Source organism: Charadrius vociferus, unplaced genomic scaffold (assembly GCF_000708025.1).
Source record: "Charadrius vociferus isolate BGI_N301 unplaced genomic scaffold, ASM70802v2 scaffold263, whole genome shotgun sequence".
Lineage (NCBI taxonomy): Eukaryota > Metazoa > Chordata > Aves > Charadriiformes > Charadriidae > Charadrius > Charadrius vociferus.
The window spans coordinates 2,372,972-2,388,292 of NW_009647769.1; the positions used below are offsets into that span (position 1 = coordinate 2,372,972).

Sequence of the window (15,321 nt, forward strand, 5' to 3'; positions counted from 1 at the left end):
TGCTGATACCTTTGGCAGTGGTTCTTTAAGTGATCTAATTTTGCCCTGCGACAACCCCGGATGCATCTGCTTTCCTGTGAAGCCGTCCCTGTGTCTAGTTTGTATCTCTGTTGGAAGCAGTAGAGGGTAGAAGTTGCTATATAGCGAGGGTGTCTTTAGACACAGTAAAGACGTGGTGTTGCTCTGGTATCAGAAAGGCAATCATTTTTGGGTTGTGCCAAGGTTATGAAAGATTGTAGGGTGAGAGGCTAATCCTGTGTCCATGCCCATGCAATGGTGATCTGGAGCAGCTGCCAATTTAGATGCCCAGAATGTGTATATTCAGCAGCTGAGTAATGAACCATTGTTTCACTGAGCCTTATTAACCGACTGTGTTTTATACCCATATTATTAATTTAATCTGCAGTGCTATCTAAGGTTCCTTCAGATACTTGCATTTGTGTACACACATCTTTGCATATATGACAGGAGCACAAAAATTTACTGAGGCATTACTACTGTGCTTTGAATCTGCCATGTTAATGAACACAAATTAACTTTTTAATTGCCAACAAACACTCAGTGGTGTCCTAGACATCAAAACGTCAAGACGGGATTTTATGTTACAAACTATGGGTCAGGAAAAGATAAAAATACACCTTTCAGAAGTGGCTGGGATAAATGGCAAACATCTTCCACGTGTTTAAATTCTTTTAAGAAACTGTTTGTATAACTGTGATACAGATAACAACCCGGATATCACACAAACAGAACCTGTATAAATGAACTTGGAACAGACAGCAGAGTGCTTGCTTTATAAAGCAGCATACTGAAGTATGTGCAGTGGAAAGGGAAATATTTAGACCGTGTGGTGGCAAGAGCACGATTTGTGACAGCTGAGATTCTGTGCAGAGAAACCTGCCCCAAGCAGGAGCCCCTCCGAGAGCCCAGCCCTGGGGACATTACTGTGGGAAGGTGGTGGGGTTTCAGCCGATCTCACAGGGCACAAGCCAGGGCACACTGGCTATGCTTAGATTTCAGTATAAGAGCAACCTTTCAGGTGGCTGTAAGAACAGTGCTTCACTGTTTTCTCAGTTTCCGTCTATATAGCTGCTGTATGGTCTTTGCAGGTAGCCATGGTGAGGGTACTGGCATGGGTTTTTTTGCTGGATGCCTGAGATCCAAGGTGCTGTAGCATGCCTGCTGCAGGCTTTTAATATAGAGTCTGGTGCTGAACGTGGCTGTTGGTAACATGTCACAGAGCTTGGGCATCATCCTGCCCACTCTCCTACCACGCGTCACCCAGCCTGGTTTGCATGCTCTTGCCATGCTGCAAGTGGAGACTGAGGATGGTAGGAGATAGGTAGGAGATCCAGCCCTGAGGGCTCAGCTTTTGGGGCTGCTTTTTGGCCCACGGTATTTCAGCTTCTGAAATACTCACTTCGCCAGGAGAAGGTGGGGCACTTCTCTTTGGCTTGTCCTGCTGGGCAAACTGCAGGGAGGGTAAAAAGGAAGGATATGAACCTGGGAACTCATACAAAAGCTTGGGCTTTAAATCTCTATGTCAGACTATCTTTAGCACTTGCTGCCTTTTTCATTGCTTTGAGAAAGAGCAAGATTGGGAACTGTGTAAAAGTCAGTTTGATGGCAATGAAGACAGTGTCTATCAACTCCACAAAATGGGGGCAGCAAAAATGGCTGAGGAAACCCTCCACCCCTCTCCTGCTGTAGAAATCATAGGCCCCAGTCCTTCCATTGCGAGGGGAGAGTTCAGTGTCCTGCAATGCTGATGCCATCTCTGGTAACTAAGTTATGAACAGCTCTTTCAATGCTGGTCACCAAAACCAGCCAGTGATGCCTCTTTCTTCCTCCTAACAGGGCCAGGCTTGTGCTGACAGCCTGGACGCAACTGCTTTTGCAGTTACCTACAGATATCTGGAGTCCAACGTTGTCCTGTTTATACTTTATAGTAAACAACAACCACTAAGGCACGGAGGCCACGTCCTGCAAGGTGGTGAGCATCCCTTGGCTGTGTTGGGGTTCCTCCCGAATGGCACTGAGCGTTAGTGGGGTCCTTTGGATGCTCAGCAACCACTCCAAGTTTGCTCCACTGGCTTGAACATGAGTGTAAGGTCTTGGACATTCCACACCACCCTACCCTGTGGGCCTGTGACCCAAATTCATTCACAGTCCAAGTCCCCTGAGCTCAGGCATGGGATTTTTTTCCCTGTTATTTGTATGACAAAGCTCATAATTCACTTGCGCAAATATCCTAAAGGCTGACCAGCACAAAACCAGCACCATGTCTGCTCTCCCAGTCTGCAAGCCAACAGATACAATTTCTTCTAATGTTGTCTTTTGGACATCGGTTATAATGAAGTGATATGTGCTCAAATGGTCTGACTTGGTTTTTTTTTTTATCCCATTCCATAACAGAGATTACCTGCCAGTTTTTTCTTACTGTTATGTGTTTCCTTTGATAGTTCTGCCCTGTATTTCGGTGGCAAGGAGGCAAGAATTCAATTTTGTTTCCCTATTTAGAAATAAATGCGGTATTCCTGGAGCCCAGACTAAAATGAAATACATTTGACATTTCCACATGGAAAGGTGTCCTGGAGACAGATTGCTCCTCATGCATACATGCACTTTACAAAGCAAGAAGTGTCTGAAAAGAAGGAAACATGGAAAATGAAGACTGTGGCTATTACAAGGTCCTGACAAGAGCTGTTGTTTCTCACCAACAGCTGCAAAATGGACTCTGGAGACCAATCCGTGAAAATACTTAATAACGGCATAGCGCATATGAGGAAGAAATGGGGCTGGGTGGGTTTCTTCTGTGTGGTTCTGCTCTGTGGGACCACCTCCTGCTGTTCTTCCTGTGCCTTTCCCAGGTTTGTCTCAGCCAGGGCTGTTTTCAGGTAACTCCATCCTCCCCTGCTTCCTTCCCATTCCCAGGTTCGGCAGGAGGGATATCCCTTCACAAAAAGCAGCATGGAAAGGAGCAAATGACACTGTGGTCTGAGTCTGTCCCTTCTGTATCTTTATGGTAACTTCCCAGAGGCAGGAAAATCGTGCTGCTCCATGTGGGAGCGGCTCGCCTTATCTTGACTCACTAAGCCCAGCTTCTCAGTGCAAGGACTAGGGCTGAGGGCACGGATCCCGCAGACCTGCGATAGCACAGTAGCTGCTGAACAGAGGTCACTTGTTTCTACTTGTGTGTGCGGAGAACTCGTTTTCATGAAGGTATCACTGAGAGAAAGAGCCTGTGTAAGGCAAAGGGTGAAGACCCCTCCATCCTCCTCGGCGGCCGAATGTGGCAGCTTGCCCTCCTGCCCTGACCCGGTAGGGTCAGTCCTGCACGCTATGGTCAACAGACAGGCTTGCTCTGGAGGTGAAGGATGCTGGGGTAAGTGGATGAGATGATTCCCTTGCACAGCTATGGCTTGTCCAGGGCAGTCCAGCAGGCTCTGCTGAAGTCTGTTGAAATGAAGCACTGTGAAGAGGCCTAAAACCCCAAATAACTTCCATGGCTGGGAATGCTGCCTCACTTGGTGTCACCAGAATTGAAACCCTGGATTAAAAAAATGTTGCCTTTGCTGTGCTCAGCTGCTGCAGGAGAGGAGGAAACTCAGCCAGATTCTTCCTCTTCTGCGTTGTGGACAGCCTCTGCTTTCACAGGGTCAAAACACAGCTTGTCTTTGGGGCGTATTTGCACAGCACAGACAAAGAGCAGACCTAAACTCAAATTAGGGAACTGATTTCCTTGTGAAGATGGGCAAAATTTGTTGTACGAGAGCTACACGTTTGTTGGGCCTTATGCTTCCCTTCATAATTAGTTTAGCTCCAGGCTGGTCTGTGCTGGTATCCTTGATTTACAGCAGAAGCTGAAGCCAGGCTGGGGTTTTTTTGTTGCTTTCAAAGGCTTCCTGGAATTGCTTTGCAACCTCTGCAGAGCTTCATAGTGCAGAAACATTGCAGTGCACAGATACCCCCAGTGTAACAGCAGGCAGGTAGTGAGTCTTGCGGAGCTGTCATGGGCTTGGTGACACTCAGCAGGAGTCTGACATCACAGCCGAGTTTCTGAGAGCACTGACAGAGGTGAGTTGCTTCTACTGTGGCAACTACACGACTCATTAGTGACTGCTACCTGGGAGGGCAGGGTGGGAGGGCGCCTGGGATCCCACCTTGTCACATAGGATATCTTAAATAAGTTTGAGGGGGTTGGCGGGGGTAGGGGGTGAAGGCTGCTTTTGTCCTTTTGCTGCCTTTTATCTCCTGCTCTGGCCAGGGTAGCGGTCATCTCTGATACAGTGACTGCACCACCCTCCAGAGGGATCCAACTGCCTTGTGTAGCATCCATACACTGGTGGTGGTTCTCCTTCCATTCTGGGTAAATACACCCTCTCATCTGGCTTGCATTTCTGCCTCTCCATACTGGTTTCAGTGATTTCTAGGTGATGTCTCTCAAGTGGGTTCGTGGTGCTGAATTTGGGCTCTTTGTTGCTAATGACAGTGGTATATGGTGAAGTCCCATATTTAGGACACCATTGTGGTACATTGTGTCTGACTTGTACCCAGCTCTGGCTTTGGTTTGGAGACTTTTCAGTAAGCATCATGAGAAAGGTGAGCTCTTAAGGAGAGGTTTGAAGGATGATGATCAGCTTCGAGGGCATTTAGGGCGAGACCTCTTCCTGACCATGCGAGTGAGCTGGGGCACCAATGCTATTGTCTGAGAACTCCCTCCACCTGCCTGCAGCAAATATGAAGATGGGCATCATGGCATGCTTGGCAGCAGCATCAGCCTCTGGATGGCGGAGAGAGATGACTGGCAAAGAGAGGGGAAAGGCATGAAATGCCCAAAAAGTCAAGAACAACTTGGTTTAAAGCTGGCATATTAATGTCATGTCTTGTACCTTTTGGGGTTTTTTTTGTTGTTTTTGTTGTTGTTTACTTTTATTTAGTGTTTCTATTTGAAGTCCTCAGTCCCCACCAACTTTGCTGGAGATTGAGCATGACTTTCCTCTGCCTCCACATCTGCCAGGGTCACCAGATTTCTTGGTTTTAATCTTGTTCACTGCTCAAGTGACTCGGTTCTTGCCCACCTAATTGGGGTGTATCTATTACTTTGTGACTCCTGACAGTGATATAAATGACCTATTGCATTTAAACACATCTGAGAAATCAGTCGAGGACTTCTCGCATTTTTGCTGTGCTCCGGGCAGGGGGGCGGTGGCGTTTCATCGCTCTCAGAATTCCCCAGAGGGTTCGCGGAGTCTCAGAGCATCTTCCCTAAAACTATGTTCTGCCCTGTTATTTCTCTATGTATCTCAATGTATGGCATTGAAGAAGTGGTAACCCAGAGTTACGTGGTGTCCTATAGTTAGGACAACTGTCCCCATGAGGCTGGACAGCCCTTCTCTGAGGCAGTGAGGGAAGCCATGAGCCTCTACCTGCCACTGGGGCTGGTGAGCTCAGCTGTGCTGGCCAGGAAGGGAAGGAGAGAGAGCCTCTAAGTGAGCCTTGGGCACCTCAGGTGGCTCCAGCTCACCTGTCACAGCAGGAGAGTGTGAGGCGAGACCTCCCCATGCAGCAGCTGGTGGCTGGGATGCAAAGATGCAGCCTGAGCTGAACATTGGCCTTGTGGGTACATCCCTGGCTGCCCCTGGGACACATGCTGGGGCTCGAGGGTGGCTGTGGGGTGGGATAAGGAGAACCTGCAGCTGGTTGTCCACTGGGGAGCTCGTAGAGTGACATCTGTTTATTTTCCTTCATCTTCTTTTCAGAAAGAGAAATGGGTCCAATGAGTCAAAAATGTGTGACACTGAGTTAAACCCAACAGACAAGATTGAGGGAGACCAATCTGCTCCCAGCCAGAGTCCCGAGTCCTTCTATGCCTCTTAGTGGTCTGCACTGAGACCCTCTGGTGACAGCAAAAGTGGAAACCCTGGCCTGAGACCAACTGAGTAGAAGGAACTTTGCGTGCTGGCTCAGAGTTTGCCTTGAAGTGTCATAAGAAAAGGGAAGAGACTTTGAAATTCATCTCCTACCCTGCCTTTTTGCCTGAGCTACGCCCAGCCCTGTGGGCCCCAGGACAGTGTCTACAAGAGGCTGTGGGGAGGGATGGGACCTGTGGTAGTGCAACGGCTGCTCTTCCAGGGTGAACTTTCCGCCCTTTAACTCTAATCCAGATGGAACTGAGATTTGTTGCTGCTGGGAGTTTGAAGTTGGGTTTAGTGCCCCAGACCTGAAGGCCTGTAAAGCAAGGGCTTCCTTCCTCCCTGTCTTGGGGGGGTGGGGAAATTACCCAGCACATCTTAGCTGTTAATCTTTTTCAACACCAGCTCACATGGGTTGGTGTTAAAAACTTTAAACAACTTTAACATGAGCTCATACAGGCTCGTGGCTGATGGACTCGCTCCCCCCCAGCCACTGGCAGCCTGGACGAGATCCTTGGTAGAGGTATTTGTCACAGACAACTTCTGAAAGGGAAATGAATGAATCCTTCCAATGAGTCCTGGCTGGAAGGAGGAAAGGGAAAAGGAGAGAGACCAGAGAGGGTTATCCGTGCTCCACAGTGAGGGGAGGAAGATGCCAGATGGAGTCCAAAGGTGGAGATAGAAGTAGGGGGGGGCCTCACCTTGGAGAAGGCATTCAGATGTGGTGATCTGAGGGGAAGATGGAGCAAGTGAGAGACAGGACTGAGCTGTCAGCCCTACTGCTCTCTGTCCTCTCTTTGGGTATATACCATTGGACTTCTGCTGTGCAGGGGGGCCTGGGAGCTCCCAGCCACTCCGAAGAAAACTGAGGCAAAGCATAGGGGACCTCTTCCCGTGGCTGCGGGGAAACGAGGACAGGGACTCTTGGATGTGCCTGTCCTAGGACGGATAGACCAGTGGGCCTTGCTGCTTGGTGTTGCAGGAGGAGGTTTGGAGCTCATCTCTGTTAGGTACTTCCCAACCTGGAGAGCCATTTTCTGGTCCGAGGTTGGCTTTTTTAAATGACCTGGAAGCCACTGACTTAGGTGAAATGCCTGGAGAGTTGTGTGGCCTGTGGAAGCACTGGGTGGCATCAACCTTGACATTTGGGGTCACCAGAGGGTTCCTACAGTAGGGAGACTGTGCAGAAGACAGCATTGCTTTTGTTCCCTAGAGGTTTGAGGCTCACTGGGGTTCCATCAGTGACATCTGGGCAGGCTCCAAAGATCCTTGCTTACTTGGTATTCACCCCATTATTGCAAACCTGTGCCTGCCTTGTCATCAGAGACACTGAGCCCATATCGGCAATAAACAGCACATAACAACTGGACCTGAGCCTACAGCATAGCGGGAATGCTGTGCTTTGCCCCATGAGGAAATGTTTTAAGATCTACTGGTACAAAGTGCCAGAGAAGTTTAATTTCATATCTGCCCCCTCAGATCCTCAAATGCAAACCTTGCCCCCAGCTGCAATGTTTGCCCTCAGTTTTCTGTTGAGCTGCAGGAAACCCCCACCAAAGCTCGAGTGCAGCATCATGGTACCCAGGGGCATACAGTAACAGTAATCCAGTTTGTAAATAGTTCCCTAAAGCAGTGGAAATATATCTGTGGCTACTAATTTGAACACAAAAGTGGCTTCTTTTGGTGAAGTTAAGCCTGTTCCTAATCACATAGGAGGTGGCACCCCAGGGACTCTGGGGCTTGTTCCCATCAGACTTGACTGATCCAAAGCTGGGGTGATGCTTAGCCAATTCAGAGCTGTTTTGGTTGCACCTGTGTCACTTTATACCTGGCTCTTTTTCCACTTACTTTGTGTAATCTCTTTGTTTGAATGGCAGAGATGGCCTTAGGCTTTGTGTTTCCTGTGGGAGTGATGCAGCACGGTACCAAATGCCTTTGGAGACAGCATCATTTTAGCAAGTAAAAGAGCAGCTTTGAACTTGGAAAGTCTTTATTCACCAAAAGGTCAATTGCTGTGAGCGTGCCAAACACGTATAAAACAGCGATGGTGCTTCGGCTCTCCTGCCCCTCTGGCTACTAATTGTCTCTCTTTTCTTTTTTTTAATTCTAATTGATACATTAAAGAGAAAAACAGACAGCAAAAGCCTTTTTTTATTTTCAGACCCAGGCCAGTGCCAGCCAAGGGGAAAGCCTGCCATAGCAGAGGGAGGGCAGCTGACACGTGGAGGCTGGGGAAGGAGGTGACAGTCCCCTCACCCTGCCCTGATGCCATAATCCCACGGACAATGGCAAACAGGGAAGGAGATGCCTGTGGGATGCCCTGGAGCTGCTCCGCGCAGCCCCGAGTGGGTCTTTGCTGCTGCCCCACGCTCTCCGCAGCATCATGCTTTTTCCTTGGAAGGATCCCACAAAGCCGGTGCTGCTATCTGGTTTCTGGCAATTACTTTTTGAAATGGTGGCATTTGGAAGCTCATCTGTAAATGTTTCAATTCCTCGCAGGAGATGCCCTTGGAAGAAATCTTGTTTGCTTGATTCACAAGACTTCTGAGGAGACAGGGGAAAGGAAAATAGGATTTGTTTGTCTTTTTGTAGTAAAGCACTATAAAAATCTTTGTAAATTGTAAATCAATTGGTTAAAAAACCAAATGCAGATGATCCACAAGGACAAGAAGAACCATTTGTTTCCAATCCAGAGAAAGTTTTAGTTAAACTGAGTACATCATACCTCTGTATGTATTTTGCTGAGTGGGAAATAAGCAATCACCCCTGAAGTGTCAACTTACTAGGGGTGAAAGGTGCGTTGATTCCCTTATGAGATCAGGCTATCTGATTAAATAGAGGAGAGAAATACTGGTTCTTAGAGTAAGAAACAACTAGTTTTCCATGTGTATTTTAGAACAGAAATTCCATTTTTAGAACAGATTTCTAATAGCTATTGTCTAATTTAGATAGTCTAATGCATACTTAATTTAGAGTCATGTTAAGTGAAATGGTGACATAGCGTTATGCTGCAAACGCAGATGAAATTATGTTACAGCCAGGGAATGTCATACCCCAAATTTATTATGGAGTTACATACACCATGTACAGCTGTTTAACGAAGACATAAATTAGATAGAAAATAGGAAGATTGTCGAGGAGTGACTATCTGGCGCTTGCCCTGGCATTGCCGATTGCAGCAGCCACTGCTTTCCGTTTCTGATACACCGGAACGGTAAGTGTGAGCAGGCGACTATTGTCAGAATGAAGCTGGGTGTTCTCAGCTGACATACTTAACTGGAGTTAACAGAACACTCAAAAGTGTTTTCCCAATAACTTTAGCAGCTTTGTTTATACCTAACAGATGTGACAAACTGCTGACTTAAAAGCAGGTATCAATAAATGTATTAAGCAGTCACAGCAGCCCTCAGAGCGGGCTCACGGGAGGCTGGACTCGCAAGCAGCCACGGGCAGATCTCGTACTGACGATCTGTTCATTGGAGACCATCACTCTTCTTCCTCTGTCACAACTGTTTAGACTGTAAAGCTTTCACAAGCTTTAGATGTGTCTGCATCAAACTAGTAAGATTTTGCAGATGTAGCCTCCCTCCCAGAGAAGGGTTTCCATGGATTTTCCGGGTGTCTTTCGTCAGCTTGCCCTTGAGCTACCAGCTCTTTCTATTTCTTTTTCTTACTGCACTGCTTGACAGTCAGTGGTGGGCACCCGGCAGCTTTGCCAGCCTGGGGCAGGCGGTCAGCGAGCATTGCCTGAGGCCGCAGGTCCCCCAGCGAGCGGGAGAAGCTGACCCTGCGGGACCTGGCAAGCATCCCCTGGCCTTAGGCTACGGTTCAGGGGAGGACTTTCTTTCTGCTCTGTTCAGAAAAACCTGCTCGTGTGTTTAAGAATGAACGGGTTTAGATCCCTTTCAGACTTCAGGTGGTTAATTTAGGTTTAATGTCTTCCTCAGTACAATCACACTCTAATAAGTCTCCAGGGTCAGTCGTGGGCTGTGTCAAATCACCGACTTTCCTTCATGTGCATTTCAACATAACTAAGTGCGCTCTCAAGACACAGAATACCTCAACATGGTTTCTTTTTATCATCCATTCTTGGTACTTTTCCTTTAAAGCCCCCCATTTTCTCTATCTTTTAAAAATTATCCTTATAATTTCTTTCTCTCTCCCTGGCAAAGTTGCTCTGCACCTCCAGTCCATTTTCCCTTCTATTTTATAGACTGTATGGAAACTACTTCTGAAATATTTCTTTTAAAGATAGCCTGGCTGCACCTGAACACAGAGTTCCTGGCAATAAATAAGACAGTGCTATTTTTTTTATTTACAACATCACTTCTTACACAATCCAGTACTGACCACCAGAGACAGTAGCGCCAGGCCTGGTTAGTTCTGAGGAAACTCCCCAAACTCCATCTGTTTCCAAAGTGTTTGTTCTGGCTGCAACAGGGCATTAAGAAAAAGACACTGCAAGCTCACAAATGGGGTTTGCTGCCTGTGTTATTCTACTAAGCGTGCAAAAGACGTATTTGTAACAGGGATACAAATGACTTCCTCAGAAAAACAGACATTTCCACGGAGCCGGCCACCAGGAGCAGAAGCCTTCTGCTGTGGCGTCTGAGGCTGAGCAGGAGCAGCCCGAGCCTGAAGCTCCCCGCAGAATCACAGTCCCCCTCCAAGCAGCTTGAGAGGGGCGAGACAGGGTCCCAGCCGCAAGGGACAGGGACAGAGGACACAGCCGCACAGGGCCCTGCCCTGGACACCCAGCACCCTTAGAGGGCAGAGGGGGTGCCAGGGCTCTCTGCGGGAGGGAGCGCACCCTGGAAAAAGGGAGGGTTCAGTGCAGCATCCCACTGGGGCATTTCCCTGCCTCCTCGCACCTCGTGCTCCTGGTACCTACGCGATTGCTTTTGTGGACATTTCTGCTGGGGAAATGTTTATCTCCCAGCGCAATTTAGTAGCTGGTGATAAAGGAAAAGCCTTTACCAGCAGATCACAGGCATGCAGAAGAGGCTGCATGGCTACATATCAATGTGACAAAGCTCCCCCCCCTCAGTCTACATACATTTACAAAGACTATTGTTAAAAATAACTTGTCCAAACAAACACAAAATACCAGCTGTTCTTTTATTATAACATTTTAATAACACCACCCCCCCAGCAAAAGCAGCCCAGCTCGAGCCCTGCAGACAACTGCTCTCCCCGCAGTATGAAGCTGACAGAAGAAGAAAGATTAACGTGTGTGCAGCGAGTTAGGGTTCTTCTTCTGGCTTTAGAAATAATTTTTTTATTCAGTGATTTGGAGCTATGGATTGTTAAATGGAGAATTGGTCATATTTTTAAAACCCGGAGAAGGCTCGGGTTCAACTCTACCATCTTGAGATCTCTGAGCTGGATGTTGAATTCTGCCTTCGCATGCCAGCAAACTCCATCATGCAGTAAACACCGCCGTTACTTTTTTGATCTACAGGCACATTAATTAACAAAGGTTAGCAAGGGCAAGTGTGGGCATACCACTAGTGATGCTCCTGTATGCGCAGTCCCACATCATCGATTCTGGTCCGCATTTATCTCACTATAGCCAGGAAGGTAACAGGTAAAATGCATAGGTGCGATGGTCCTCCAAAGAAACCGGTACTGCGACTCCTTCTAGCTCTTCCTCACAACAAGCCTCCTTCCTAAATTGTACAGTTTAGGTTTGTATTTAAAATCTTCGGAGCAAAATTAGTGAGTTGGTTTTTGACTTGCAGTACAGCGTTACGTAGCGGTAAGTCCTGGGTGCACTCCAGCACATTCGGTGATGAGTCTCGTTTGTGGTGAGATGGGTTAACTTAGTGTATTATTTGCATGTGCAGTACATAATGTGGAGACATACTGCCAACATTTACACTGCGGGTCTGTAATGAGGAAGTGATCAGGAATATCTAAACTCTTACAGATAAGGGATTGGTTGCTAGTATATAAATAAGAGACCTTATTTGATCGCATGGGTCAGACCAGAGGCTGCTGCGCAGAGGAGATGCTTTCCCAAGGGAAGAGTCAGTGAAACTCCCTGGGAAACTCCCCTTCATGATTACAAGGCCAGGTGCTAAAAATATATGCCCCCTTCTTCCAAGGATGTTCAGGGTGGTGGGTGATTTCTTTTGCATCCATCTCCTTGCAAGGCTGTGTTTTGTAAAATCTCATTTTATAAGAAAACCATTTTAAAATGGCAAAGGCTGTCTGGGAGTTTTACCCATTACTGTACCCAAGCAGAGCTGCTACCTCAAACTCCTTCCTCCTTTGTGGTCCTCGATGTTATGATTTTTAGCAAATACTAGAAATCACACAGAATACATGCACTGAACAACACGTAATAAACCGAAACTTTCACTGCCAGTTACACTGGCAATTTACTCCAGCTTTTCCTATTGAGTTATCCTTCACAGTTGCACCCCATTTATGGTCTCTGCGTGCTCTGTTAACAAAAATACAAGTATTTCAAAGTACAAATTGTTACAAAATACCACACGCCCTGACAAATGTCCATCCTTTTGCGACTCTCCTGTGAAAAGGGAGTCCCCTTCCTTGGCAGAGAATGCCTGGAAAAGCACGGGGCGCAGACTCAGAAGCTGGTGGCGTACTCGTTCCTTGTGCTAGCACTGGTCTCCGTGTAGCCACCGGCATCTTTCGTTACCGTGAAAGCCCTTTCTGCAGCTCGGTGTGGCAACAGCAGCTTGTAGGCTGCTGCCCTGTACTTCTTCGAAATGAGGTTGTAGAGGATAGGGTTGATGGATGCACTCAGGTAGAAAAGCTGCAGAGCAAATATATTAAAGTACTGGGAGAACAGCATCATCCTGGTGTCCTGGGTGTTTATAAATATGATCCTGCCAATGTGGAAAGGCAGCCAGCAAATTACAAAGGCCAGAACCACCACAGCTATAAGACAAAATAACACGTGATAGTTAAGGAGCCAGTTAACTTTTCAACTACCCAGTAAACTAAATTTTACGTGGCTGATTTTGCGGGTTCTTCTAACCGGTACAAATGATATATAGAAATAACGGCATTAAATTGTTGGAAAACCGTGAAAACAGGAATAGCATCAAGTCCGATTGTTAGTCTTTCAATTAAAAGGTAACTGGTAAAATCTTCAGCTAAAACATGAGATGAGTTTGCTGAGAAAAATGTGACCAACCGACAGTGGCGTAACATCCATATAATAACATCAGGCACAACAGAGATTCTCGGCAACGTCTGTAATGCCACGTATGTGATATGAAAACAAAAGTCAGCGCAAGAAGAGGTGTTTTGGGGGAAGCACACAGCAGCTCCATTTGCTGCAGAGCTGCTCTTTAACATGCCCACATTACTGGAAAAGACCGTAGGGTGAGGTCTGAACCCCGGTCACCCAAGCTCCCACTGAATTCGCACTGTTGTAACGGGATGGTTGCTAACGTAAAGACTTACAGTGTAGTTGGTCTATTGATTTTTTTTCCACTGAAGCTCCTATACGTATCCCCAGACAATTACTGCTGGAGACATATTTGACTAGATGGATCTCTAGCCTGAGCCACTCCAGCTGTTCTCCCAGTCTTGTGTCGCCTTTTAGCACAATACAAACAAATACAAATACACTCTTGCAATGGCAACGTAGCAGAAGCAGATGAGGGATAATTAAATAAGTGTATTACCGTATCCATATTTTTAATTATTTTTGTTTATAAATGCACATAAGCAAACCAAATAATCATTTATGGAGCACCCTTTGTGTTTCTCAGAGCTTAAATAAAAAAGGCATATAGCCCAAGCAAGTTTACGCCTGAAATACATCCCGGGCGTAGTGCTGCTGGGTCTTTGAGATAAGGGGGAATCGGTCCGGTTCAGTGGGTGCTGAGGAGATTGTGGACACGGTTGTTTCTCTTGGAAACTTGTGCCTACTCCAACGTAAATACCTTCCTCAAATAAGTTAGCAAAATGGCTTATTAGTTTCTTTCCGTTGTGCTACGCTATTTCCATCCAGCTGATTACACTCTTAGTAAAAGAACCCTCCCGTGTAGCACATAAAACCTTTGCTAAAGGTAGAAAAAAAAAAAACCCAGGGCATTTCGTTTTATGCTCATTAATCAATACTTGGATTTATTTTTTCTTTTCTTTTTTTCCCTGCAGATTGGTCACTATTTACAAACTGTGATTTCTAACTTTCCAGAGCCTGATGATAGGTTAATGAAGAAAAAGACTAAGAAAATGACTAAGAAAATGAACTAAAAATTAACAGCATCCTACATCAGCATGAAGTGCTTTGTTAGTATGAGATTTGTCTGCAAACAGCTCCTAAGGGTTAAGCTGCTGTTTTTCAGCCTGCCTGGGCAACCAGAGGATTTACTCCTAGGAGAGCTATTAAAGACCACTAAGAAAATCAAACTTATTTTTCAGAAGCAGAAATTTACTACTGAGAGGTGTCACTGCCCACTGGAAGAGGCTACTGACGTTACCACGGGTTTTGTGAAGCTGCAGACTACCTTGTACTCGGTTGCACCTGGTAAAATTCAGAAAAAGGGTATTTCTACAGAAGGCAGTCACGCTGCTGCATGTGCAGTGCTACACCAGGTGAAGCCCCAGCTGTGAGGGAGTGAAAAAACCTGTGGCGGCAGTCTCTGGGAGCACTGGAGGGCTTGGCAGCGTGGCTGGGATGCTCCCCTGTGCTATCCCTACCCTGCGCCGGAGCTGTGGGTGTTTCGGCCCTGGTGCTAGCCTCAGCCATGGCCCCCCAGCCCTGGTCCTAGCCCCAGCCCCAGTCCTAGCCCCAGCCATGGTCCTGGCCCCAGCCATGCCCCCCCCAGGCCTGAGGAGGGACAGAGGAGGGACTCACCCAAGATCTTGACGGTCTGGCGGTGCCCCTTCTCCCGGAGGACCGTGTTGGGGCCCCGTAGGCGGGCGTTGCTGCGCCACAGCTCCCGGCCGATGAAGCCATAGAGGACATTGAGGCAGATGACGGGCAGGACGAAGTAGGAGGTGGTGACCCAGAACATGGTGGCCAGCAGGCCGGACTCCATGGCCTGTGGGGTGGGCTTGCACTCGCGGCTGAAGTCGGTGCGGTTGTCGAGCTGCTCCACGCCGACCAGGAAGAAGAAGGGGCTGGCAGAGAGGAAGGCAAAGGCCCAGAGGATGCCGATGACGGCCTTCACCCGGCGCTTGGTGACGACCACCTTGGCCTTGAGGGGGAAGCAGATGGCGAGGTAGCGCTCCACGGTGAGGGCGGTGATGTGGAGGATGGTGCAGTAGGTGCAGCCCTCGCTGAGGTAGTGGGAGAGGCGGCACAGCAGCTGCCCGAAGATCCAGGGCCGGGAGCGCCAGAGGCGGTAGAGGTCGAAGGGCAGCCCCAGGAGGATGAGCAGGTCTGAGACGGCCATGCTGCCCAGGTAGAGGTTGGTGG

General features: G+C 47.7%; 1 protein-coding gene across 1 annotated transcript; it reads right to left on the reverse strand.

Moving 5' to 3' along the window:
- Window positions 1-12,510: 12,510 nt before the first annotated feature.
- MLNR (motilin receptor) lies at window positions 12,511-15,319 on the reverse strand (the record flags this gene model as incomplete). The annotated part of the gene is made up of 2 exons (XM_009882394.1): window positions 12,511-12,824; window positions 14,758-15,319. Coding segments are annotated over 2 exons (876 nt in total), but the record flags the coding sequence as incomplete, so codon positions are not given.
- Between the last annotated feature and the right edge of the window lie 2 nt (window positions 15,320-15,321).